The sequence below is a fragment of the Esox lucius genome, chromosome 9, assembly GCF_011004845.1.
Source record: "Esox lucius isolate fEsoLuc1 chromosome 9, fEsoLuc1.pri, whole genome shotgun sequence".
NCBI lineage: Eukaryota > Metazoa > Chordata > Actinopteri > Esociformes > Esocidae > Esox > Esox lucius.
Window position 1 is genome coordinate 24,317,001 of NC_047577.1, and position 26,969 is coordinate 24,343,969.

At 44.9% G+C, this 26,969-nt stretch overlaps 2 protein-coding genes across 2 annotated transcripts; both read right to left on the bottom strand.

Moving 5' to 3' along the window:
- Positions 1 to 16,683: 16,683 nt before the first annotated feature.
- Positions 16,684 to 25,253, bottom strand: LOC117594930. The gene is made up of 2 exons (XM_034294509.1): positions 24,551 to 25,253; positions 16,684 to 18,849 (listed from the first exon to the last, which is right to left on the bottom strand). The coding sequence occupies exon 2, from the start codon at positions 18,561 to 18,563 to the stop codon at positions 17,271 to 17,273; it is 1,293 nt and encodes a 430-aa protein (XP_034150400.1). The 5' UTR covers positions 18,564 to 18,849; positions 24,551 to 25,253; the 3' UTR covers positions 16,684 to 17,270.
- On the bottom strand, positions 18,591 to 24,530 carry LOC117594931. The gene is made up of 2 exons (XM_034294510.1): positions 24,185 to 24,530; positions 18,591 to 20,338 (listed from the first exon to the last, which is right to left on the bottom strand). The coding sequence occupies exons 1-2, from the start codon at positions 24,194 to 24,196 to the stop codon at positions 19,538 to 19,540; spliced, it is 813 nt and encodes a 270-aa protein (XP_034150401.1). The 5' UTR covers positions 24,197 to 24,530; the 3' UTR covers positions 18,591 to 19,537.
- Positions 25,254 to 26,969: the final 1,716 nt, after the last annotated feature.

The window sequence follows — 26,969 nt, forward strand, 5'->3', positions numbered from 1 at the left end:
CCTGTACCAGAATGATGGGAAGAACAAAACATAAAGAAGGTTTGTAACGGCTCATGATCTGAATCACATAATCTGTAAAATATGGTGGCGGCAGTGTGATGGCTTGGGCATGCATGGCTTCCAATGGCACTGGGTCACGAGTGTATATTTATGATGCGACAGAAGACAGAGGCAGTCGGATGAATACTGAAGTGTATAGGGATATACAGTCTGCTCAGATTAAACCCAAATTCAGTGAAGTTGCTTGGACGGTGCTTCACTCAACAAATGGAAAATGACCCAAAACATACTGCGAAAGCAACCCAACCCAGGAATTTAAGTCTAAGAATTGGAATATTGTGCAATGTCCAAGTCAATCAACTGATCTCAACCCGATCGAGCATGCATTTCACTTGCTGAAGACAGAATTTAAGGCAAGAAAGACCCACGAACAAACAACTGAAGACAGCTGCAATAAAGGCCTGGCAAAGCATCACAAAGGAGGAAACCAAGCTTTTGATGATGTCCATGCATTCCAGACTTCAAGCAGTCATGGCCTGCAGAGGATTCTTGACAAAGTATTAAAAATGAAAAATGTATTTATGATTGTGTTAATTTGTCCAATCACATTTGAGTCCCTGAAATAAGGGGACTGTGTATGAAAATGGTTGCAATTCCTAAACGTTTCATACAATATTTTTGTTTACCCCTTGAATTAAAGCTGAGTCTGCACTTCATTTGCATTGGTTGTTTCATTTCAAATCCATCGTGGTGTACAGAGGCAAAATTATTAACATATTTCTGGATCTGACTGTAGTTAGAAGTCTTTGGGTAAATAGCAAGCTACAACACAATGCGTTGGGAGGTCTCTTTAATGATGACAATCAGACATATCTAGAACACCCAAATAGTAATTAGCATTACTTTACCTCAGCAAACACAAGGAACACAAAGGACAGGAACTGTCCCACTTAATCAGTGCAAAATATTCCAATGGATGGGGTGTTGCCACCAGTTGTTGTCCAACATGAAACAAGGACAACCATTTCTACAATGTTCTTTTAAAGTTTGATCCATAACCCATAAAATACAATAAAGCATATCAGATTATTCAGCTCTTCATGGGGAACAGGGGAATTCCAAACACTACAGATAAATGTCTACAGTAACATGCACTTAGTTACGTTCCAGTTTCACAACACCAGGGGATTTCAGGAGGGTGGAGCTGAAATAATTTGTAAGTGCACCCGATGAGGTAGATCTTAGCTTAGGTTTTGGATGATGGCGTAGCCTGTGGGCATTTCACAGCAAAACTAAACTGTGATGGTAATTCCATCGATCGACACTCTTAAATAAGGAAGTACAAAGACAAAATTCTCCAAGCACGAGGTAACCATTTTAATATTATTTGCAAATAAGAGAGACGCGTCAAACGCTTACCAACATAATCGTCCGAGGAGTCTCAGACTCCATACATGCACAATATGTATTTATTACAGTGAAAAAGGGGTGTGGTAAGTTGTTACCCATCTGTCTTGTGTCACATAGGTTTTACCCAAAGGGCGGGCTGTCCCCCCACCTTATCCTTCCTGCCATAATGTTTACTGTTGTGTTTACCTAAAGGGGCCAACTGACCTTACTTCCCCCCAAGGACCACATTCCTAAGGAACAGAAAGGACTGACACCCTTCTTTGTCTAGGCAGGAGGACATGGCCCAAATACCTAATGATATTATACAGACATGTGTCTTACAATCAAAGTAAAGATTTACATACCAGCCAATGGAAAGACAGACATTTCTCAAATGCACATTTCCATAACAAAACTCATCCACATTTTCCAAAGACTCCCCTGATTCAAATGGAGTTACTTATAGAGTTTCTTGTGCTCCAACCATTTGATCATGACAGTTTTGGCTATGTGTAAGGCTATTGTGTCTGAGCAAAACATGCTGTCCATTGCTGAGCAGTGTGTTTCCCTGTCTCTCCATTGGGATCTTGTTAAGGGAAGCATTTAAGAGCTCATAAGCATCTCAAGGCCAAGGCTGGAAGACGCAAAAAAAGTAGAAGATGAAGCGGAAGCTGAAGAAAATGCTACAGGGAAGAGGAGTGCCATGCCTAACCATGCAGCCTCATGTGGAAAATATATGTCCCGAGTCTGTATAGATGACAACTTAGACATCCCTCATTGATTTTACTCTGTGTACCCAGCAAGCAACACACCAGCGGCCCATCCGCGGCCCACCAGCTTTTTTGCTGCTGCGGCCCAGCAAACACAATTCGTTGTCTAAATGTACTGACAACGTATGTATTGGTGCTGGTTTAGTACTGGTTACGTAAACAGTTATGTATCTGCAATGTAAAAGTGAAAGACTTATTTTGGTTGTTACAACACCTTGCTTACATTGTAATTTCCTTTCTAGTGCATTGTGACAATGCTGTGTTTTTTTAGGTCATTTCGTCATTTTCACATATATTAGTCTTTATTCGTTTTGACTTTGCCTTTTTTGCACTTAAAAAAAGGATTCTACAGAGTTTTTTTTAACAATCTGTCCATTCTCAGATAAATCAGAAATAAATCAAAGCCAAACACAAGCCTCAGTATGGCTAACCTTAGGCTAATTCATTTACAAGCAGTCTTGAAATCAGTCTCCATTTTCTTGTTTATCCAATTATTCACCCATAATTCTCTGACCCCTTAAAAGTGCATAATGTTCAATTACACATAGTACTGTAGATAAAACTCACTATGAAATGTGTTATTATAATAAATGTTTATTAAAAACTTCAAACACAAATATAATATACAGTACAGGCCAAATGTTTGGACACACCTTCTCATTCAATGTGATTCCTTTATTTTCATTACTATTTACATTGTAGATTCTCACTGAAGGCATCAAAACTATGAATGAACACGTGAAATTATGGACTTAACAAAAAAGTGTGAAATAAATGAAAACATGTCTTATATTCTAGTTTCTTCAAAGTAGCCTCCCTTTGCTCTGATTACTGCTTTGCACATTCTCTTGATGAGCTTCAAGAGGTAGTCACCTGAAATGGTTTCCCAAACAGTCTTGAAAGAGTTCCCAGAGATGCTTAGCACCTGTTGGCCCTTTTGCCTTCACTCTGCGGTCCAGCTCACCCCAAACCATCTCGATTGGGTTCAGGTCCGATGACTGTGGAGGACAGGTCATCTGGCGCAGCACTCCATCACTTTCCTTCTTGGTCAAATAGCCCTTACACAGCCTGGAGGTGTGTTTGGGGTCATTGTCCTGTTGAAAAATAAATGATGGCCCAACTAAACACAAACCGGATGGGATGGCATGTCGCTGCAGGATGCTGTGGTAGCCATGCTGGTTCAGTATGCTTTCAATTTTGAATAAATCCCCAACAGTGTCATCAGCAAAGCACCCCCACACCATCACACTTCCTCCTCCATGCTTCACAGTGGGAACCAGACATGTAGAATCCATCCATTCACCTTTTCTGCGTCGCACAAAGACACGGCGGTTGGAACCAAATTTGGACTCATCAGACCAAAGCACAGATTTCCACTGGTCTAATGTCCATTCCTTGTGTTTCTTGGCCCAAATAAATCTCTTCTGCTTGTTGCTTCTCCTTAGCAGTGGTTTCCTTGCAGCTACTTGACCATTAAGGCCTGATTCGCGCAGTCTCCTCTTAACAGTTGTTCTACAGATGTGTCTGCTGCTAGAACTCTGTGGCATTCAGCTGGTCTCTAATCTGAGCTGCTGTTAACCTATGATTTCTGAGGCTGGTGACTTGGATGAACTTATCCTCAGCAGCAGAGGTGACTCTTGGTCTTCCTTTCCTGGGGCAGTCCTCATGTGATCCAGTTTCGTTGTAGCGCTTGATGGTTTTTGCGGTTAGTTAAAACATACACCTTTGTCAATATAAAAATCCTTAGCCATTGCAACAAACTGACCCGAGGGCATTAAGACATCCAAACGAAGTACCGACTGGATGCCATTCCAAACATTGGGCACTAAGCATGAAAAAGCTGATCTACCAACTAAGTGTTTTTGTCTCAACGTGAAATTGTCTCAATGACATCAGGCTATGGCAGAAAACAAAAGGTATGTGAAGCCATGAATTTGTGCACATTGGCTATTAAGAATTGTATTGTGATTTATTCCACCCCTTTTCCTAAAGAATTATTGGACTAAGGGGCGGCTATCTGTGAAGAAATAGAAAATGAATAATGTTAATGCATCCTCCACATATGAAATAAAATGTAATTTTGGATTTCCTTGATCATTTCCTTGATTTCCTTGATTCATTTTCTGTATGAGAACTCATAGAGTGTCTGCTTTTGATACAGAAGATATATCAAACAGCAGTAAATCATTGCCTTCAACTACAAATTCAAACATTATTTTAATGTACTTCCACATTACCCTCAGGGCAACCTTTTCATGCTTTGGAAACACAATAGGACCCATATATAAATGCCCATATACACTCACCTAAAGGATTATTAATCAACCAATCACATGGCAGTTGCTTCAATGCATTTAAGGGTGTGGTCCTGGTCAAGACAATCTCCTGAACTCCAAACTGAATGTCAGAATGGGAAAGAAAGGTGATTTAAGCAATTTTGAGCATGGCATGGTTGTTGGTGCCAGACGGGCTGGTCTGAGTATTTCACAATCTGCTCAGTTACTGGGATTTTCACACACAACCATTTCTAGGGTTTACAAAGAATGGTGTGAAAAGGGAAAAACATCCAGTATGCGGCAGTCCTGTGGGCGAAAATGCCTTGTAGATGCTAGAGGTCAGAGGAGAATGGGCTGACTGATTCAAGCTGATAGAAGAGCAACTTTGACTGAAATAACAACTCGTTACAACCGAGGTATGCAGCAAAGCATTTGTGAAGCCACAACACGCACAAGCTTGAGGCGGATGGGCTACAACAGCAGAAGACCCCACCGGGTACCACTCATCTCCACTACAAATAGGAAAAAGAGGCTACAATTTGCATGAGCTCACCAAAATTGGACAGTTGAAGACTGGAAGAATGTTGTCTGGTCTGATGAGTCTCGATTTCTGTTGAGACATTCAGATGGTAGAGTCAGAATTTGGCGTAAACAGAATGAGAACATGGATCCATCATGCCTTGTTACCACTGTGCAGGCTGGTGGTGGTGGTGTAATGGTGTGGGGGATGTTTTCTTGGCACACTTTAGGCCCCTTAGTGCCAATTGGGCATTGTTTAAATGCCACGGACTACCTGAGCATTGTTTCTGACCATGTCCATCCCTTTATGACCACCATGTACCCATCCTCTGATGGCTACTTCCAGCAGGATAATGCACCATGTCACAAAGCTCGAATCATTTCAAATTGGTTTCTTGAACATGACAATGAATTCACTTTACTGTAATGGCCCCCACAGTCACCAGATCTCAACCCAACAGAGCATCTTTGGGATGTGGTGGAACGGGAGCTTCGTGCCCTGGATGTGCATCCCACAAATCTCCATCAACTGCAAGATGCTATCCTATCAATATGGGCCAACATTTCTAAAGAATGCTTTCAGCACCTTGTTGAATCAATGCCACGTAGAATTAAGGCAGTTCTGAAGGCGAAAGGGGGTCAAACACAGTATTAGTATGGTGTTCCTAATAACCCTTTAGGTGAGTGTATAAGACATATACACTCACCTAAAGGGTAAACATGGTAAGTCCAAAATCTATATTCATTAACTTTATTTCTATTTTACAATGATTTAGAATATTGCTTATGTAGTCAAAGAAATATATAGCAGCATCTGAGAAGGTAATTAAAATAAAGAGTTGAAGTACCATTCATTTATTAGATTTCTGGTGCCAGGGAGGAATTTCCTTGGTGGGCGGCTGTGACTGGGGTTGAGGGACTGTCATTATCTGTTGCACATGTAGGTAGACAATGCAAGCAGTGAAGCTCCACACCCAAAACTGTTGCTGACTTTGAAATACATTCAATTACACCACAGTATTGTTGAACACACATTCCTGGTTAAAAGTGGTAGTTAGAATGGGGATTAATTTTTCATATCTGACACGGTTGAACAAGTTATTGAATATAAATGCTTTTTGTACATTGTCTTGGAAATAATTCTGCAGGAAGACTTGGCTGTCCATTGTCCCATTACATTTATGAATACCATCCAACATGTCTGTCTGGCAGTAGTCTGCAGCAGAAGCTCGAGATTTAGATGCTGAGGGTCCATCGTTGTCTTTGGCTGTGTGCAAAATTAAAACATTTTTGTAATGACTTCCCATTGTTGAAAGTAATGTCATATGAGCAGAATTGTGTCCATGCAGTGGACACTTGACAATTTCATGTTGATATTGTGGATCTTACGTTTGTTCAAAAATGTTCTTGTACATTTAATGTGCATTCTTTGTGAAGAAAGTGTGCATGAGGGGGGGCTGGGGTAGATTAGGCTTCAAAAGAGGAAAACTTATCTGAAAATAAACAAAAAACACTGCACTGCAATTAAATGGACAATTTAGTATGTTTATTTGTATTTGTCTATTCCTCTCTGTAGGTTTTTAAAATTGAAATAGGTCAAGAAGTACATTGTGCAATCATACCTTCAGTTGATTTGGTCGTTTCCTTCAATGTTGCCTTGGCTAGTGTGCGTAGTCCATTGATGACATCTAAATAACATTTGTAATATGAAGGTAGTATGGAGAATCATGTTTTTGCAGGGGTTTCTGTGAGTATTTTTTGTGCCCTCATCTAAAAACATACAATCAATATTTTTCAATAAGCCAGACAGAGTTCAGGGACACAGAGATTGGTTCAAATTCTGCAGATTTGCTGATCTGTTGCCAGTGGAGATTGTGCCATACCCTCATCACTGCTACTGTCCCAGTATTTCCTGGGCAATTTTACTGGCCGATTCTCAGGCAGTGTTTCCTCTGCACTATCCACAGCTGACTTAACTTCAGCAAGTTTAGCCCACCTAACAGCTATCCTAAAGTCATCTTAAAAATATAGAAGAACAATGGAAAGGAAAACTGTTTAAATAGTAAAAACATTTGCAACATTATCCTTCTTAATGTTTAATATATTGCTATTTATTGCTATTAGCTAACGAATAACAACAAATAGGTCCAACAGTACCTGTACTGCCAAAAATCCAGACTCTCCTCACAGTCCAGCTTTTCACATCAGGCACCTCCATTTTCTTGGCTCTGCTGGATTGATTGTTTGGCGGCCAGTATCAAAACCTTTGCTGAATGAAAAAAAAAAAGCAAAGCATTGTTTTTGTGTTCAGTTCCTGACCATTCATCTATGCTAGTCTGTTTCATGTAAGTGCATGTGTGAAGGGTTTGTTTCTCCAACATTACTGGTGAAGAGGACTGATTTGTGTTTTAGATTTTTTTTGATCAACTTGATAATTTTTTTAATGGACAAACAATTTCTAGGTGACCCCAAACTGTAGTGATTTTCTATTGTGTTCTTACCAAATGTTACTCAGCTCATTCAACGTCCATGTGTGTGTCAGTGTATGTTAAACTCCACAGTAGGCACGAAGATCTCTAGAGAGTTCCAACCCTGTATCTTTAGACCTGGTGTAGTACGACCATAAAAATGTAAAACTCTGGCCTCTTTCCACTCAAATGGCTCTACGTTTGATCACTATGGTTGGTATCCATTTTAAAAAAGTGTTTCTTCTGTGGTATTTGTCCACACAAATCAAGGAGGAACTGCATGGCTCCAGGAACAAAGGCTCTGGTTGGCGGTACAGTTTACAAAGCACCTTTCCATCTTTCTCAGCAACTTCCACAAGCTCACAGCTCTCTCCATCTTCCAAGATGTAGGCCTGGTCCTTCATCTTTTTTGTGATTCGGTTTTTAGGCTTTGCTAGTGGTCTGGTCAGACTCTCCTGTAGTCGGTTGGCAATCTGAGCAAGGGGACTTTTTCCAGATCGTACAAATCATTTTCTGCAGATGATTTTCAAATATGAAAGCACTGCAATTGTCAAGGCCTCCAAACCTGACAGCATCTGCTGTGATGTGCAGCATGGTATGTGTATTGTAGACAAGAAAAGTGGCCCCATAAAGTTCACGTCCCTTTTTTACAAAGTACTGCAGCAAGTTGTGTGCATACTGCTGTTGTACAAGTATATGCTGTTGTACAAGTACTGGACAATTGCAACACTGAATGTCAGGAAATGTTGATAGAGGTCCTCTCTGAGCATTACTTTCAACACTAGTGTCCCTGTGTACAAGAGAAACTGGGGGAACTCTGTTGTCTTCCAATTCTCTAGCTCATTGAGACCTCTGGGTTTACGGGCAAAGACGGGATGGAATCAATGATCTCAACTGTAGGAGTCTGGTGCTCAGCTCCTGCACCTGGCCAGCAGAGATTCTCATTCCTTTCTCTCCTCTACACCAGATCATTAGAAGATTATTGGTGACCCCCAAGCAGGCTTGGTGCATTTAGTCAATGGGGAAAGACATCACCATGTCAATTGGGAGGTAGGAGAGTGGTGTGTTTCCGTGATGGTGCTCTGGCTGTATCTGAGCACAGAATGACATGTCTGTGCGCAAGGTTAGGTGGGTTGTCTCCTGGTATGTCATCCGTTCTAACCAGACACCCCTTTGGGTACATCATTCGCATCCATAGTACGCAGAGAAACATTTGGTGTTCTTCACCATGTATTTATCTGGAGCATCACACAAAATGCATGAAACAGTTATTTTGATGTTCCTCCCTTTGTAATCCAGGCCATTCATCAAAGTCACAACTAGGTGACACAACACTGTGTCATCTAAGAAAGTAAGGTCAGTTGGCTTCTTCAGTCCACCAGTCAGTACTGTTGGGAAAATTGTCACAGGGTTTAGCCTAACAGCACAGAGGACGGGCCACAGGTATTTGCCAGAGCTCTTGAAAATAGGGAGTCTGTCAATATTAAAGGACAGCTCCAGATTTTCGATATTGGTCAACTGTTAATCTGGATAACAACTTAATGTTTCACCTGCATGCTTGATAAGGGACAGCCTCCCAGGTGTCTTCAGGTGGTGAACAAGTTCTGGCAAACTTGTCGTGGCTGAAAGACTTCTTGATGGTGATGCTGTTAGGTGGCCTGTAGCAAAGTCCCCCTTTGAGCAAACAGGCGTGGAACTACTGCCACACAGTCATCCTCCTCTGGGAACAAAACTACAGAAAATGTCATGACCTGAAAGCAATGTTTAGAAAAGAGGTTTAAAAAAACAGCAGCATAAGACACACACAGGCTAGCTAAGAACACTGTGGATACACAAAGACACACAAGACACCTATGCAACGGAATTCTTAACAAGTGTAGGTTTAGCTAGTCTAGCTAAATGTTACTGCTATTTAAATGACGTGGATAACGTTACACAAAGAAACATGATTTAGCTAACGTTACATATCAGTTGATGTAAGTTGATGTAAGGAATAAGCACATATTATATAACATTCGTTGTTACAATACCTGTTCAACTGTTCAATTAGTTTGGGAATAATTATGGTGAGCAATGGCGAGAGACGGCTGTTTCCATGTGTGTACTGTCCATGTCTACACAAAAGTCCTTTACACAAGCAATAGTGCAAAAGTCAAAGTCTATTTCATCTCTAAACTACCAATGTTGGCCAAAATTCTGTACACTAAGATTTAATAATATTAAGTTAATACAAATAATCAGTACAAGAATAAAAGGGGTACAATAGCATCTCTGCTGAAAGGAAATGGCAACACAAGCAGATACAGCAGATCACAGCGGACGCCTTCTCTTCGACGGCTAGCCGCCAGTGTAACGCAGTCGGGCCGCTGGTGGAAAGCCGCCTGAGATGCAAATTAGCTTATGCAAATAGAGATCAGGAGAATAGCAGCAAAAGCTGGTGGCGCGCTGGCTGTAGCAGCAAAACGCTGGTGGGCCGCCATCGATTGCTCACTGGACTGTAAGTATATGTTTTTTTAATGTTTCACTGAGAGTTTGTGTGTTATGATTGTGTGACAAAGAGAACAAGAAAGCATAGAGCTTGGTTATATAATTTTATCATCTACCTCCTATTGTCAAATGTACTTACAATTCATAGATTTTTACTGATGTCATAGTTCTGCCATCTTGCAATTGATCTCTTATTCCTTAGAACGTTAGAGAGGCACATATTAGATATGTACACCGACAGTCAGGTGAATCCGATTTAGCATAATGGGAAAATTTTGTCAAGCCATAGTTCAGGCGATTTTGACATAGCAACTAGTCTCATGGCTAGCCCTATGTTGACTTGTGGCCTAGAGGCAGTGTGAAGCAAGAAATGTGTTATTTTTTATATTAGCTAAATCAGTTGCATCCTAAAGAACCCCTGGAAGAGAAATCAGGAGCACCTGTCTAACACAGCTGGTATTTGGGGTCTATACTCCCACAACAATTATTTGTTTTCAGAGAACTCACAGAAACAGAAAATCTACCAAGCATACAATTAATAGAAACTTGCAAATGAGTCACAGCACCGCCATGTTACAGAAAAAATGAAGCAGCAAAGCACACCAAACACAATGGTCTTTCTTTCTATGGTTGGCACCAAAAAGACCGTAATCCCCAAAAAACATTAAAGAGTGTACCAATTTCCATAACTTACAAGATGGTACCACTTACAAGATTAGTCGCTAGTCGCATTGAATCATTTGGTAATTATCTGTTTACGGTCTTGTCATATGGGATGTGTTTAGGAAAAACTTAAAGAAACTAAAAGAAACAATTGCACTTAGACAAAACATAAACCAGGGCTAAGCAAAAGTCAGCTAACTTGCAGTGAATAAGTAATGGCATGTAGTAACTTATTCAGTTTGAGGTATGTGCATATGTGTTTCTGTCCATGTGGAGTAGCACCAGTAATTTGCACAGCTATAGGAGGGGGTCAAGTGCAAGGTGGCAGCTCCTGATCTCTGCTCGGCTGCTCGTGGGGGGGTTCGGGGTTGGGGGCACCGTGGTGGGGTTGGGTTTGGGCAGGTTGGTCACGGGGGGGTCGTTAGGTCCAGTGATGTTCCAGTGGCTGTTGGTGGTGTCCTGCCTGAGGCGGTGAGGGTCCAAAGTGATGTACTCTTTGATGGTCTTCTGAAGGATTCTGGCAGTGATGATGGGGAGAGTGTCCTGTTTACGAAAAACCTTTATGTTTCGTTAGTCCCAAATGGTTTGCTTAGTGGTGTTGACGACCCTCTCCTGGGGTGATTGGAGTCCCGCTGGTGGTCTGAAGAGGATGCCTCGGAGGGTCATCGCAGCCATGCCAGTCAACCTGGTGAGAAGAGCAGAGATCATGAGACAGATGTTTTGTACCACCCTGCACTGCCAAAGGATGTGATCATCTGTTTCTGTCTCGACAACCATGCAGGAATTGATCTGTTCTGGCTATATCCCTGTTGTACATGAAATGCCAGTTGGGGAGGCAGCGTATGGCAGCCATCCACACTATGTCCGTGTGCCTGTTCATAAGTATGGGTGAAGCTATGTTAGTCCAGGCTACCGTGCATTGTTCAGTGGTGAGTGATGGTATTACTGTAACTGTGTCCCAGTAAAAAATGACCAGTCCTGACTCGTGTGGGTATGTAACTGTTGAGAGGTGATTACTTTTTTCAGTGCTTTGTAGTGCTTTGGGGGGTCCCAGGAGTAAGGGGTCCTATGGTCTAGGATGCAGAGCCCCAGTTGTGGCAAAATAGAATGTATTAAAGAAACTGGCATTATTGTGCTGTTTGCATATGTTGGAAATTATGTAACTGAGACCCTGCACCGCTATGAGGAGTGTAATATTTGGAATCCCCTTACCCCCTTTGATCTCTTTTTTCCACATAGTCAGCCTGCTTACCCGCTCCTGGTCACTGCCCCAGATGAAGTTGTAAATGATCTTGTTAATACGTCTTGCTGTCTGTGTGTTTGGTGGAAAAACCTTACCTATGTATGCCAGGATCGGCTAAACGATGGCTTTGATAATTAGGACCTTCCCAGTCATCGTGAGGGATCACCCCTGCCAGCCACCGATTTTCTTTTTGACCTTGGCAAGGGTGTCCTTCCAGCTCCGGAGTCTGGGGTTGGTCCTGCCAAAACAGATGCCCAGGATGTTAACCGTTTCTTTTACAGGGTATGACAGGACCTGGTCGGCTGGCCAGTCCGGTGTTACATAACCCTCACTCTTGGTCTCGTTCACTATTGCCCCAGTTGCTCTACAGAAAGTGTTGATTGCGTGCGTGATGTGTGGAATGGACCTTGTGTCTGTTGTGATGATAGTGATGTCATCCATATATGCTTGGGTTTTAACTGTCATGCCTTGTGCTCCGGGTAAAGGGTAGCCATTGATAAGGGGGTTGTTGCGGATGCTGAAAAGTAGGGGTTCTATAGTGATGGTGTATAGCAGGGCTGATAGTGACTGGTAGCACTGCCTTACACCAGAGTGCATAGGTATGGGTACAGAGGGGATGCCATTAATGAGAACCTTGCTGATGTTGTTTTGGTAGGTGATTGAAACCCAGTTACGGAGACCAAGAGCGAGGTTCATTCTGGCCATCACTCTCAGCATGCATGGATGGCTCACCCTGTCAATGGCCTTCTCCTGGTCAAGACTGAATAGGCAGAAGGGCTGAGACCATTTGACAGCTGAGAGGTTATCCAGAGCCAACCTCCCAGGAGCACCGCAAGTCTGGTCGGATCCATCGGCCTGCGGGAGTGACCTCTGTAGGCGGTACATTGGGGTTTTTGCCAGGATCTTATAGTCTGAGCCCAGGAGACTGATGGGGCGCCAGTTCCTGAGCTCAGTGGCATCACCCTTCCCTTTGTACAGGAGGGTTATTGCACTCTCCCACATGGAGGGTGCCAATTTACCCTCCTTGTATATACTATTGTAGACCGCCCCCAAGTAGACTTTAAGGTGTTCCCAGAATGTTATATAAAACTCAGCAGGAAGCCCATCGGGCCCGTACTTAGGGACCACATAGCCCGGGTGAGCTCCTCCAGTGTCAGGTCTCCCTCCTCCTCCTTGTCTGGTATTGGGGTAATGTCTTTAAGAAGTCCGTCAATCAGGTCATCGTCTGTGGTCTTAGTCGCATACAGATTGGTGTAAAAGTCTGTGATGATGCCTGTGATGATACGTTCGTCGTTTTGTAGCGTCTGGGTGTGATGCCTGTGTAAGAGTGCTTTCTTCTAGGTGCTTGATTTTGCTTGTGTGTTACATTTTTTGCTGTTCCTGCCTGTGTAAGAGTGCCAGCTTGTGTTTGGTGTCTGCTATTTCCGATGCGGGATCAAAGCCTGCATTTTGAAGTTCTGATTGATTTTGTAGTCATCTGTTTAGTTTGGTGAGTTGTTCCATTTTTCCTTTTGCTATTGTTTTACCTGCTTAAATGTAAAAGTTTTGTTCTCCATCTCCCACCAGTCAATGGGAGAGTCAAATAGGTCAAGGAGTGAAGTCCAATTTTCCAAATGTGTGATGTATTGCTTGTTGAGCCTGTCAGTCAGTAGAGTGGTGTTTAATTTCCTCTTTTTGTCTGTCTGTCTGGGAGATATACAGTCGTGTTGAGTTGTCTGTGGTCTAAAAAGAAAGTGGCTGCTGATATGGTATTTTCTGCTGTGAGTTTTTGGTCTAGGAGGAGAAGGTCAATCCTGGAAAAGGACTGACCGTCGGAACTCACCCAGGTGTAGCGGGGTAACGGGTCCCTGCCTAGATCTTGTAGTTAGTATTCGTAGATAATGGCTATAAGCTCCCTGCTTGAGCTGTCGTTCCGGGAGCTGCTACAGTCCAGATCCCGCAGCGCACAGTTGAAATCGCCTGTAACGATGGCTGGAAGGTTACCTAGGAGGACCAGTAGCAACTTATGGAAGAAAGACAAACATTCCTGTTGGTTAGTTGGTGCGTATACTGTGATGGCAATTTCTAAAATCCAAATAATTCTATGAAAATGGTAGGTAAGACAGGAGAAATCAATTGCGCAATAAACGGTTTTAATCTTGCTTGCAAGGAGAAAGTATGCAGGTTACAAAGTAACAGTGAATAGTTTCTAAATAAAAACATCATTTCGACAGTATTTATTACATAGGAAAAGGGGTGTGGTAAGATGCTGCCATCTGTCTCATGTCAATCAAACACATTCCCTTTGTTCTATCACACAAGTCAAATGCTATCTTCCCCCACCTTATGTTTACTGTAGTGTTTACCCAAAGGGGCCAACTGACCTTACTCCCCCTGTTGTGTATCTTCTCCTATCCTGTCCTAAAACCCATTGATCTGCATCTGGACAGACAATAGATGCCCCCTATGCAAATACCAGATCCCACACATTCCTCTACCTATCTTAACAGTGGGACTCAGTCCTTTACTCAGTGAGAATACATTGTATAAAGAAATTTCCACAACAATACATTTATGAGTTTGATTGTGATGTAATGATATGACATTTCTGCTACAATGAGTCTGCCTAGGCCTGTATTTGTGATTTTCGTGAAATGTATGTTTGGGTTCTTTAGGAGGATGGGGACTGCCCTAGCAACATTTGACCCCGACTACATCGAGTCGCCAGGGCTCCATTGCTGTTCAAGGTAAGTATAAACTGCGTTGAAAGGTATGTTGCATTCTTGAAGGGACCCCCCTTCTTGGCATCCCCTGTCAGCATTTCTGTCAACATGCTTGGGCCCACTCGAAGTACTCCTAGCCATGTTTGGGTGTGATGTAGTAGTGACCGGTGTTCGTGTATATGGGGGGGTTGCTACCGGGATGTGAGGTGTGGGACGGGTTAACTGGGTGAAAGGTGTTTCCTGAGCTGGCAGAGAGTCGTTGGTGTTAGATTTTTTGCTTGTGGTTGCAGTTGTTTTCATCTTAGATGTCGTTTTCTGAAACTGTCTCATTGTAAAAAATAATGGTGACTGATTTTCTTTCTGGTTCGGTGATCGGTTCTACATGAAATTTCCTGAATGTGTCTTTTGCCAGAATCCTGCAAGTAGTTCAGGTGTCTTAAAACTTATCTCAAAAACATATTGTGGGCCCAGCAGGACCCATCTACTGTTCAAGGTCAGGGAGTTCCGGAGCTTGTCCGTGGACAAGAGGTTCTTTGGGTTGCAACGCTGAGCCTTTCCCTTGGTCCTTCTTTGGACCGGGCTGTTCCGTGGACTGGGGATTTCCTGTGGTCCTTCTTTGGACTGCGCTTTTCTGTGGATTCTAGGAAGCCCATGGTCAAGCCACTGTAACCTTTCTGTCTTCCCCAGTCCTTCTTCTCCCAGCCTTGTCCGTGGACTGGGGAGAGCAGATTGGTCACTAATTGCTTGTTTTGAAAAAGAGCAACTAGAGCAGTCTGAATACTTTCTAAATTTGGTAACAATGTCACTCAATAAACCTCACTGCTTGTAAAGGACAGAGCTCCAAAATAGCTAAATGGACATGAAGCAGCAAACCACACCAAACAGAATGGTCTTCCTTTCTATGGTTGGCACCCAAAAACGACCCTAAAAACATTCAAGAGTATACCACTGTACATAAACTACAAAATGGCACAAAAACACAAAGCTCTGTAATCTTCTCATCAATTACAACCAAAATAACATGAAGAAATTGAACAGCCGCAAAGCACACTGGGATGTCATTAATGAAAACAAGGACACTTTTCAGATCATTTGTTGTTGGGTTCAGTTCACCAAACTTCTATATAGTCTAATTTGTCTAAGGAGAAAGAACCACACCAAGAGTCAGAAAGACGTTTTAGAAGTCACTTCTGCAGAAGGGAGAGAGCCGTTGATCTCCACTGAGCCAGGAACGAGCCTGCCTGTAGGATTCAACTCAGCCACTCACACTTCTCCATGGGTAGACTCGTTTTTATTTAGAAGCACAGCGTTCAGTAGTCATAACACACGTCCTTTTCCTCTTGGTTATCTCTAGTTGTTATTGCATACTGGAACATCTTGTTATTGCTCAAAGGTTGTACTGTCTCTGAGCGTTATAGGTAGGAAGCATGTAGTTTCATATCTGAGAGTAATGAAAACCACATAACTGTTTCAATTGGAACATGTTATTCTAGGCTTATACTGAATGTAATTTAGATAGATTGGTGAAAGCTTTCACAATGATTGAGACAGATCCTATATGAAACATTAACTTCTTACATTTCCCTCCTGTTGTTCCCATTGAAATCAGATGATGCACCTCTCCGGGTTAAGGTTTTCAGTGCAACCTTCATAAAAGGAAAACAGGATAGAAATGCACCAGACAGCACTCTGGGGGAGGCGAAAACCCGAAAGCATATGGGCAAAAATTCCTCCTCCGGCCCTCGGAAGGAGCGACCACCCTAATTTTGGTCAGGCACCATCTGGTTATTTACATTATTTACACAGTCTAAACATCGTCATACGGTCTGTCATACATTACTTGTCCATTGAGTTGTTGGTAATGTATCTCTGCATATGTCACAGGTGTGTCGAGGTGCGTGAATAAGGGAGCCAAACGCAGGGAGGTAGTTACTCTTCTTTCTTTCTTTCTTAATAACAGAAAATGGCACGCGTAACAACAAGCGCGCAAAAGCGTGCAACAGCTTTGCAATTACAAACACCAAACATAGACCAATACCACACAAAGACGCCCAGAAACAAGGGAACTAATATAGGCAACCTAATGAGGGAATGGACACCAGGTGTGTGCAATAACAAGACATGACAGTGCCGTGGGAGGAGGAGCGGCGTGGCTAGAAGGCCGGCGATGACGCGCACCGAACACCACGTCGGGAGGGGTGGCGCGCGTCCTCCACACGCGTCCTCGTTACAGCATACTGGATCATAGCCCCAGTCATAGTGCGCTTAACCATAACTTGAATGATGGGAATACAGCAGCAGAAAACAAACATACAAACAACCAGCATAATCCCTAACGGGGCCACACATTTTAACAATACCATAGCCCATGACCCTGACGTGAACCAGTCCAACCAACCCTCAGGAGGGTGGTAGTCAGCATTCATTGCCGCTTGCAGGTTGGTCATTGTGGCTAGAGCTTCAGCAAGGGTGGAATTACTTTCTGCCGGTATGTAAGTGCAGCACGTCTCCCCTATCATGGCACAGACCCCACCCTCCTTGGCCATTAACATGTCCAGGGCCATTCGATTCTGGAGGGTGGTTAGTCGAAGTGCCACTAGTTCCTTCTGCACACCTTTCAGTCCCATGACTGTTGCATTGATGAAAGCTTGAAGGCGATAATCCACAGTTTCCAACCTGAGTGCATTCTTTGCTGTGCCTGCCCATGGAAAAAGGGCTAGAATTATTTTAGCTCCCGTCGTGTGGTGTTTGAATTACGGTGGTACATCTGATCCCCATATCGAATCATGAGGGATGAAAGTCAGGCTCCGGCGTTTCCTAGTATGTTTCTTAGGAATGTCTGGTTCTTGGTAGAAGATGTAGGTATGGTCTGATACTGTTACTGGGGCACACATTCCAGATCCGTTCCTTGGCACGGCGGCATGCACTTTCCATCCGCACATCCACCATACTTGATCCAACATCTGGGTTTCTACGTCTGTTTGGGCTTGGGTTATGGTCGCACACTCTTGTTCTGGAATCCCTCCCATTCCGAGATTCGGGCCGGTGAAATTCACACACTGGGCATGGCAATGAGAGTGGTTGTTACAGATCACAAGGTTTCTAGTATTCATGGTTGCATGGAGGCTGACAACTTGTTCTGGCATAGTTATTAATGGGTATTTTGTGGTGGTGTTGTCTGACCGCAGCACTGCTTTTATTACCAATTTAGCCTCGGCATCCACCATAGGGGTAGCAAATACTCTGGGTTGTGCTACTGACTGTGGAATGTACGAGCACACATAGCACCGGTCCTTATGGGTCTGTCGGGCTACCCAGGTGGCGTACCTGTACCACACATTTGAGGAAAAAGGATGCTCGGGGTCGGTTTCTTGGTCTAGCCAGTTTCCGAATAGGTCTTTTCCCTCATTCTTAATTGACTCAGTTCCCCCGGAAGTTTTCTCAACCTTCATCTGTTGTTTTATCTCGGGTTTCAGATATGGATCGCTGGACCGTACCATGGCCTCTATTTTGGTGGTGGTTATACATACCGTAATGGGGAACCATGGGTCCTTCCCTGAGACGTCCGGTCTAAGGTAAAGGTCTATGCAGCCTACGGTCACTGGCACTATCTGCATGTTCAAAACATTGTCCTGGATGGTGAGACCCGATAATACCTTCATCACCTGCTTTGTTTCTTTAGCCACTTCCCAAGCCTCTGTTTGGTTTTTGTGGTTGGGGTAGGCCGTATGCATATGGACGTGTTCCCAATCGTTTGCCCAATACCCAGTGGTGTCACAATTTAGAGAATACCAGTCATACCCCACGTAATACGACCCCAGTTGTGATGCTCCCCAATTCTTCAAACTCAACAATGGTACAGTAAAGGTGGTTGGCCCATTTCCTTGCGGCGCACAGTATACTGGCACAATGGCATTCCCTGGCGCTGGGCATTCTCCGTCCACCCATCCGAGGGGCATGTTTGCAGGGGTATACCATGGCTTTCCCCAGGTTCCTGATGTCCCGATCACCAAGAGGAAGGTGGCGGCGTATAATGATGTCATCATTCCTCTTGATTCCCTGTGGTTTTTCCCTGTGGCTGGTGAGTGAGTGTCTGTTGGTTTCTTCGGCGGACAAGGGTTTTGATACCGTCCGTCTTCCCGCTTACTCAAGGGCAGCGTCTGGTGTCAACTTCTTGCACTGGGACTGATGTATCCAGGTGCTTCGTTCTGCGATTTTTACCGCAGTTGGGGTGGTAATGAGTACTCGGAACGGTCCTTCCCACTTGGGTGTCGCCCAGGACTTCCTTTTGATGACCTTTATCAGGATTTCGTCACCCGGTTTCAGGAGAGCCTGTGGAAGAGAAGACAAGGAGACTGGCAAGTTACTGGCATTTTGCACACTCTTTTCTCTAAACATTTTGCACATCCATTCTGTCAATGGGTCCAATTCCCCCTCATTCTCCTGCCATGGTTCCCCCTCCCACAAAGGTAATCTGAAAGGTCTCCCGTTTACTATCTCGAAAGGTGTCAGGCCCATTGTGTTTGGTACTATTCTCATGTACATTTTGACTAACGGCAGACATTCCGGCCATGTTTTATTTGTTTGTTCCATGGTTTTCCTAAGCCTTAGCTTGATAGTCCCGTTCGTACGCTCGACCAACCCTGCACTTTGGGGGTGGTATGAACAGTGATTTTTCAATGTAATTCCTAAATGTTGACTCATGTTCTGTATGATTTCGTTTACAAAATGAGTCCCATTATCACTCCAGATTACTCTCGGGATACCATGATTTGGAACAATTTCTTTACAGATGGCTTTGGCTACTGTCAATGCGTCTGCTTTCTTAGCTGGGACTATCTCTACCCATTTGGAGAACGTATCTATTAACACTAGACAGTATTTGTATTTATTTGTGCTACTTGTTAATTCTATGAAGTCCATGTGTATGATTTCAAAAGGGTAAGTACCACTAGGACATCTGCCCCGTTTTGGCCTTATGTTACCTTGAGGGTTGTGCCTACAGCAAATCAAACACTGTCTACAAAATGTTTTTAAATAAGAGTTTAGTCCTGGAGATGCGTGGAACGCATCCCTTATTATTAGTTCCATCCCTCCTGTTGAGACATGGCAGGGACCATGGCTCAATCTTGCAGCCAGAGCGAACAGGTTTCTTGGCAGTCAGGGTTTGTCCCCTACAGTGTATATCCCTCCATCGTTCTTCGCGGGCACCATCCCGTTCCCATCGTTCTTTTTCCACTATTGATGCGTGCTGTTGCATATCCTTCAATACCTCAATTGGTATGAGGGGGTTGATTTGAGTGTTCAGTGTCAGGGCCGACACAGAGGTGAACAGTGTTCCCGCCTCCTTTGGTTCAATCTTGATGACGTGGGTCTCATCATACTCTGGTTCCTGTATCCGGTCTTGTATGGGTTCAGTCACCACACCTGAATCACCCCTCCCTATCTGCTGTCCTACCATCCAATGTTCTCCAGTGGTGTGTTGTCCCACCATGCTGATCATGATCGGGTGTGTCAGGGCTGCCAATTTCGCTGCAGCGTCGGCCAATGCATTCTCCTTGCTTACATCATCTGTCCCCTTCGTGTGTGCCTTACATTTTACCACGGCCAATGCTCTTGGAAGCTGTATAGTTACTAACAGCTTTATGAGTAACTCCGCATGTTCCACGGGTCTGCCAGTGGAGGTGGTCATGCCTCTTCTTGCCCACTGTGCAGCGTAGACGTGTAGGGTTGAATGGGCATACTGGCTGTCAGTGTAGATGGATACCTCTTTTCCTGCATATAAGATGCATGCTTCCGTTAATGCAATTATCTCTGCTGCCTGTGCCGAGAGATTTGATGGAAGTCGTTCAGCCTTTAGCGTCTTTTCTAGTGTAACTACTGCATATCCCACTTGGTTCTTTCCCGTTTCTGATTTGGACGCAGACCCATCCACAAAAACCTGGTCTGCTCCAGGCAGGGCTACATCTTTCAAATCTGGTCTCGGCTTGCAGCACTTCTCAGTTCGTTCCATGCACTCATGCGGGTCTCCATCTTCAGCTGTCGGTAAAAGGGTGGCCGGGTTCAAAGTAGTGCATCGCTCAATAGTCAGATGTGGTTGTGACAACAGTATAGCTGATACTGCCAAGTGTCGAGCCGGTGACATGAATGACATCTTGGTGCACGTTATTAACATATCGACAGCATGAGGGACTCGGAGAGTAAGTGGGTGGAATAACACCACTTCGGCTGAGGCTTGGATTGCCAAGGCCGCAGCACAAACTGCGCCTACACAGGGTGGTAAGGCTGCCGCCACTGGATCCAGTCTTTTGGAGTAGAAAGCTACAGGTCTACGATTGGAGCAGGACCGAAGTCATGAACTTGCCTTTATAGTCCACTGTTTGGATGAACAATTTTGCATAGTCCGGTACGGCCAGTACTCCTGCCGATGCTATCTGGTTCTTCAATATTTCGAAAGCTTCGGTGCCTTCTGGATTCCAGATGATGTTATCTTTCATTGCCATTTCTGTGGTGTAGATGAGTTCCAGTAATGGTTGGGTGATCTTCGCATAGTTTGGAATCCATGAGCGGCAGTAATTGGTCAGTCCCAAAAAGGCCATCATGTGTTTCTTGGTGTTTGGCTTTGGGCAATTCTGCACTGCCACTTTCCGGGCATTTGTGAGTTGTTTCCCTTTGTGTGAGATTTGATGTCCTAAAAATACCACTTCCTCTTGACAAAACTGCACTTTCTTCAGTGAGGCTTTATTTCCCGTGTTGGCTAAATGTTTTAATAGCTTGATGGCTTCTTCCTTGTTCTCCTGTTCTGATGGACTGGCTAGTAGTATATCATCGACATAAACTAGGATCTGGGAGGTTGGTTTGGTATCATGTAAGCTCAAACATGCTTCAATTTCTTGGCTGAAGATAGTAGGGCTTTCACAGTAGCCTTGGGGAAGTCGGGTGTAGGTGTATTTCTTCCCATTAAAGGTGAAACCAAACCAATGTCTGGCATCAGGATGCAATGGAATGGAGAAGAAAGCGTTACTCAAATCCACCACGGTGAAAAACTTTTGGTGGGGTTTCAAACTGTTTAACAATGTATGTGGGTCGGGGATGCACGGGGCTCTTGATTTTACTGCTGCATTCACACCTCTCAGGTCTTGCACCAGCCTCCATGCTCCTGAATCTGCCTTTTTTACTGGGAAAATGGGTGTATTGCATTCACATGTTGGGTCTTCCACCAGTACAGTAGCTTTTGCCATGTCCGAGATTACTGGTGCGATTCCTGCAATTGCATCTGGCTTCAGGGGGTATTGCCGTATCCTAGGTCTGTAAGATGATTTGGGTGTTATTTCTACTGGTTTGGCCATTGTCATTAGTCCCACATCAGTTTTAGACTTGGCCCACAGCGTGGTAGGGACCCCAGGAAAATCTTCAGCTGAATATAAGATACAAGGACTTTGTCATTCCATTATGTGGCTTGTTGTGGTAGCTGTCGTAGTCCAATTCAGAACAATCCGTTTTATCCAACCCCCTGGGGTGTCGGTTATTTGTTGCCTGGGCCCCATGAATTTCCAGCAGGTTTCCGGAATTTGTTCAGCTCTTCCCGCCACAGGTCCGACATCTTTCCAGGTGAGATTGTATGTCTTCTTGAGTGACACATGGGGCCCATTTCCAAATGGCATTCTCCTCAGTGCGTCCATTTCCCTACTCAAGTTAGCTGACGCCCATGTTGCTCCCTTTTGGGTTGAGTATAGATATCTCAGTTGAACCTTTTGTGGTGGAGATCGGAGAAATCGTTGTTTGAAATGTTCTTGGTCATCATACTGGTCCCCAAAACGAATGGTGACATGTAAGGGCCATTCGTTCTGTTCTTCCCCTGGGTTGTCTTTGGTCCGTTCTTTCAGGGCGGTGGTGACTGACCCAGGTCCCTGTTCTACCAGGTCCAGTGTATAAAATTTAGTGGGCGTTCCTGATCCCTCCAATAGGAGAATGTCATCCAGCCGTCCTTCCTTTCTTGGTACCATCCCCTGTTCGGTCACAATGAGGCATATTTTCATCTTTGTCATCAGGTCTCGCCCCAGGAGGTTTACTGGACACTGGGGGCTCAGTACAAATATCCCTTCATGTCTTTCTCCGTCCTCATCCACGAATGTGGTTTCCTTTGAGTATCGTAGTACTGAATGTTGGCCACCTGCGGCTATAACTGTGATAAATTTATTTCCTGGTGTTATTCCTGGGACCTTATCCCTGAGTACAGACCTGTCTGCGCCCGAATCACAGAGGAATTTAACAGGGGTCTCTTGAGGCCCTATTGTTAATGTATAATAGGGTTTATCATCACTATGTGCCATACCTATTTGGGTTAAATCTAAAATTTCTAGTGGTCCCTCTTGATGTTGCGAGGCATCTCCCCTGTTTTCCTCTACATCCTGGCGTCAGTCCTGGTAGTCAGGGTTGTACGGGGTTTCGCGTCCCTGTTCATGCGGGGATCGCCTCTCTTCCCGTCCATCCCGACCCTTATTCCGGTTTTGTCTTCGTGGTCTCAGCGGTTCTGTGCAATCCCTTGCGTAATGTCCCCTTTTTCCACAGTTATAGCATCTGTCATCTCGTTGTTGTCCCTCTCCTTTATTGTCTCATCTTTGGTTCCCCGGGCCTCGATCCCTCTTTTGTCTCTGTTGATAATACACTTCCCCTTCTTCCCCTTCTTCAGTGGTTAGCGCAGCTAGGGCTGAGGCCACTGCCATGACCCCACCCTTCCCTGCCTTTTTCTTCTGGACCTGTTCGGCATGTGAGGCCCACTCCAGTAGTTGGGGTGTATTCAGCGTACGGTGTCCAACACAGTGTTTAGTGATAAAATCCCGGACACATGGACGCATGTTGCTCATCAGATGTTGTCTTAAATTTACCTGATAAGGCCCATTGTCCCCTCCGTCGTTTACCAGTCCACTGTGGACTCGGAATACCTCCTCGAGCCTTGTTCTGAATTCGTATGGGTCTTCCCCCTCTTTCTGACGTGTGCTATGTATTTTCCCATAGTCTGGTCTGGGTCTCCAGAGGGCGGTGGCTCTCGCACATATGCCTTCTACTTGCGCATTCAGTTTATCACCTTGTGGGGTTGGCAGTCTGTTTGGTCCCATCCCCTCGAAGGTTCCCCTCACTCGGGCCCAGTTGTGTCCCAGGGAAGCTTTACACGCTCTTTCCACTTCCCTTCCATTCAGTCCATACGACTGACATAGCAGCTTCAGGTTGTTTCCCCAAGCTTCTGGGTCATCAGTCACGTTTCCCAGCCCCTTACATGCCTCAATGCATTCAGCATCAGTCCATGGGCGGAACACCTGGATGGTTCTATTCATGTCACCATCTAGACCATAGTGTGGGTTTGCCACCTGGACTAAGGGATAGGCCCCTGCCAATTCAGTCAGGCATGGATATATCCCTTTCTTTTGGGGTTTGGGTAAGAGTGCCCCAGTTTCTTCCCCACTCTCTTCATCCTCCGACTCTTCTTTCCCCCTCCTATTCTTTTTCTGGTATCTGGTGACTAATCTCTTTCGCCCCTCCTTTTGCTCCTCTCCCATGGGTGTCTGTGAGGTTGGTTGGGCTGGAACATCCTCTTTTTCTTCTCCAGGGCCCGCCCCATCGGCACCTTGGGGAGGGGGCCCTGGCACTCGTTGTGTTGCTCTACTTCCTGTTTCTTCATCAGGCTTGATGTTGGCCAACCCCACCAATGCTTTTTCTGCTTTCCGCTTCTTCTTCTCCTCCCTGTATTGTTCCCTCTTCTTTGCTTGTTCTATCCACACAGCTATTGCCGTTAATTGGGCTTGGATATTTTCCCGTCTTCTTCCCTTGCTTAAAATTTCCTTACTTTGCAAATTTCGCCTAATGAACTGCAGTTCTACTAATTTAAAGTTGCCTGAGAAATCAAAACGTTTTTTCCATTCTCCTATGTACGTAATGGCACCCGGGTGATTATTGCGCATGTATTTTTCATCTGTGGTTAACGTTTTCTCATTACATTGCCCCATTTTGTAATACTATAATTGCATTTACTTACCTGGGACGTCCCTTCTAATTTTAACTTTAATTCAATAAAAGGTTCTTATCTTGTTTATAGTGAATCCTATCGAATCCACCATTTACTGTCTCTCCACGAAAATCCCAGATCTCAGCGTTTAGGTTGGTTGGAAATCCCCGATTCCCCACCAGGTCCCAGACCTAGACAACGTATCCCTGACACGTTTTTAATCTAACCCACGACTGTCGTTTAGGTTGGCTAGAAATCCCTGATTTCTCCACCAGGTCCCAGACCTAGACAACGTATCCCTGACACATTTTTAATCTAACCCACGACCGTAGAGAGCGTTTAGGTTGGCTAGAAATCCCTGATTTCCCCACCAGGTCCCAGACCTAGACAACGTATCCCTGACACGCTTTTTATCTAACCCACGAATACAGTTTCTTAGTGGTTTCCACACGACTCACTACTTTTTTCTAAAAGATAACGAAAACTTTTACCGTTTTTCTGTCTCCCGGTGAGGTCCTGGTTCGACGGGATCCTTCACTGTCCCTCGGGACGGCCGCGGATCAACACCTAGGTGGTCCCCCTCCGTGAAGGTCGGCGGGGCCGTCGACGGTGTTAATGACCTGTTGCTCCTCCGTCGCCCCGACGGGCAGGTATCGGATCCCGGGTTTCGGCACCAATTAATGTTGGGTTCAGTTCACCAAACTTCTATATAGTCTAATTTGTCTAATGAGAAAGAACCACACCAAGAGTCAGAAAGACGTTTTAGAAGTCACTTCTGCAGAAGGGAGAGAGCCGTTGATCTCCACTGAGCCAGGAACGAGCCTGCCTGTAGGATTCAACTCAGCCACTCACACTTCTCCATGGGTAGACTCGTTTTTATTTAGAAGCACAGCGTTCAGTAGTCATAACACACGTCCTTTTCCTCTTGGTTATCTCTAGTTGTTATTGCATACTGGAACATCTTGTTATTGCTCAAAGGTTGTACTGTCTCTGAGCGTTATAGGTAGGAAGCATGTTGTTTCATATCTGACAGTAATGAAAACCACATAACTGTCTCAATTGGAACATGTTATTCTAGGCTTATACTGAATGTAATTTAGATAGATTGGTGAAAGCTTTCACAATGATTGAGACAGATCCTATATGAAACATTAACTTCTTACTTCTTACCCCCAAAATCCACCAACCACATGACAAGCAGTTCTATATCATGAAGCTTTGCCCATAGGGGCTTCACTCCTATTGGTTTACCCTCTCTGCCAATCAGCAGTCACTGAAAATTTAAATATGCAAATAGCATTGCTCTAGGCCACCTGCCCCATGGCTATAAAAGCAATGCACAAACCCAAATCTGCCTCCCTTCTTTCTTCACGAGAAAGTTTATTTTATGCATTCAGGTGATTTTATTATAGTCAAGGATGACTTCACCATCTTCTGCCGCTGGAGCGGCTTCTTCAATGGCGGCGCCCCAGCCTCTGACTTCTGTGTCAGCCTGCGCCTGTGACGAGCTAGACCCGCCCTTAGACACGCACACTCTGTGTTGTGCGTGTTTGGGGCCGCAGCACGCTCGTTAGGGTTCCAAGGAGGAGCCGATTTGCACCGCCTGCCGTGGTCGAGAGTACTTTTGTACATGTTTCCCCCTCTACAATGCATTCTCCCCGTCATGTCTCGGGTGCGGTCGGAGGGGTTGTCGCTCATTCTGGTCGCCCCCTTTCACCCGGGTGCTCTGTGGTTTGCGGAGGCAGCCCAGATGGCAGAGGGGACGCCGTGGCCGATCCCTTACCACCACGGGGCGTTGTCACAGGCGAACGGATCAATCGGGGCGTTCCCTGTCCTGGGTCAGCCGCTACGGGCTTGGTTCCTGAGAGGGCCAGGCTGCTGCGCCGAGGTCTGACGGCGGACGTGGTCGCGACCATTCAGGGCGCGAGGACGGTTTCGACGTTGGCTAGTTACTCTAGCCGATGGGGGATCTTTGCCTACTGGTGCGAGGGGGTTGACCCCCTCTGTTGTGACGTGGGCAGTGTCCTGGCGTTCCTACAGAGTCTCTTTGTGCAGCAAAGGTCCCCGGGCACGCTGAAGGTGTACGCGTGTGCCATATCGGCGTGCCATGAGGGCTTCAATGGCGTATCTGTGTTTAGTCACCCCTTGGTTAAACGTTTTCTGGCCGGGTCCCGCCGTCTCCGACCGGTGGCCCGGCAGACGTTGCCCCAGTGGGATCTGACGTTGGTTCTGGAGGCGCTGTGTTGAGACTGTTGTCCCTTAAGACGGCGCTTCTGTTGGCTCTGACCTCTGCTAAGAGGGTCAGTGACCTTTGTGCGCTGTCGACACAGCCTGGCTGTCTCATCATTAATGGTGATGGCAGCAGGGCCGTGTTGCTTCCTAACCCGGCTTTTCTGCCCAAGGTGATTAAGGCATCTTATCGCTCCATGAGGATGGAGTTGTGAGCATT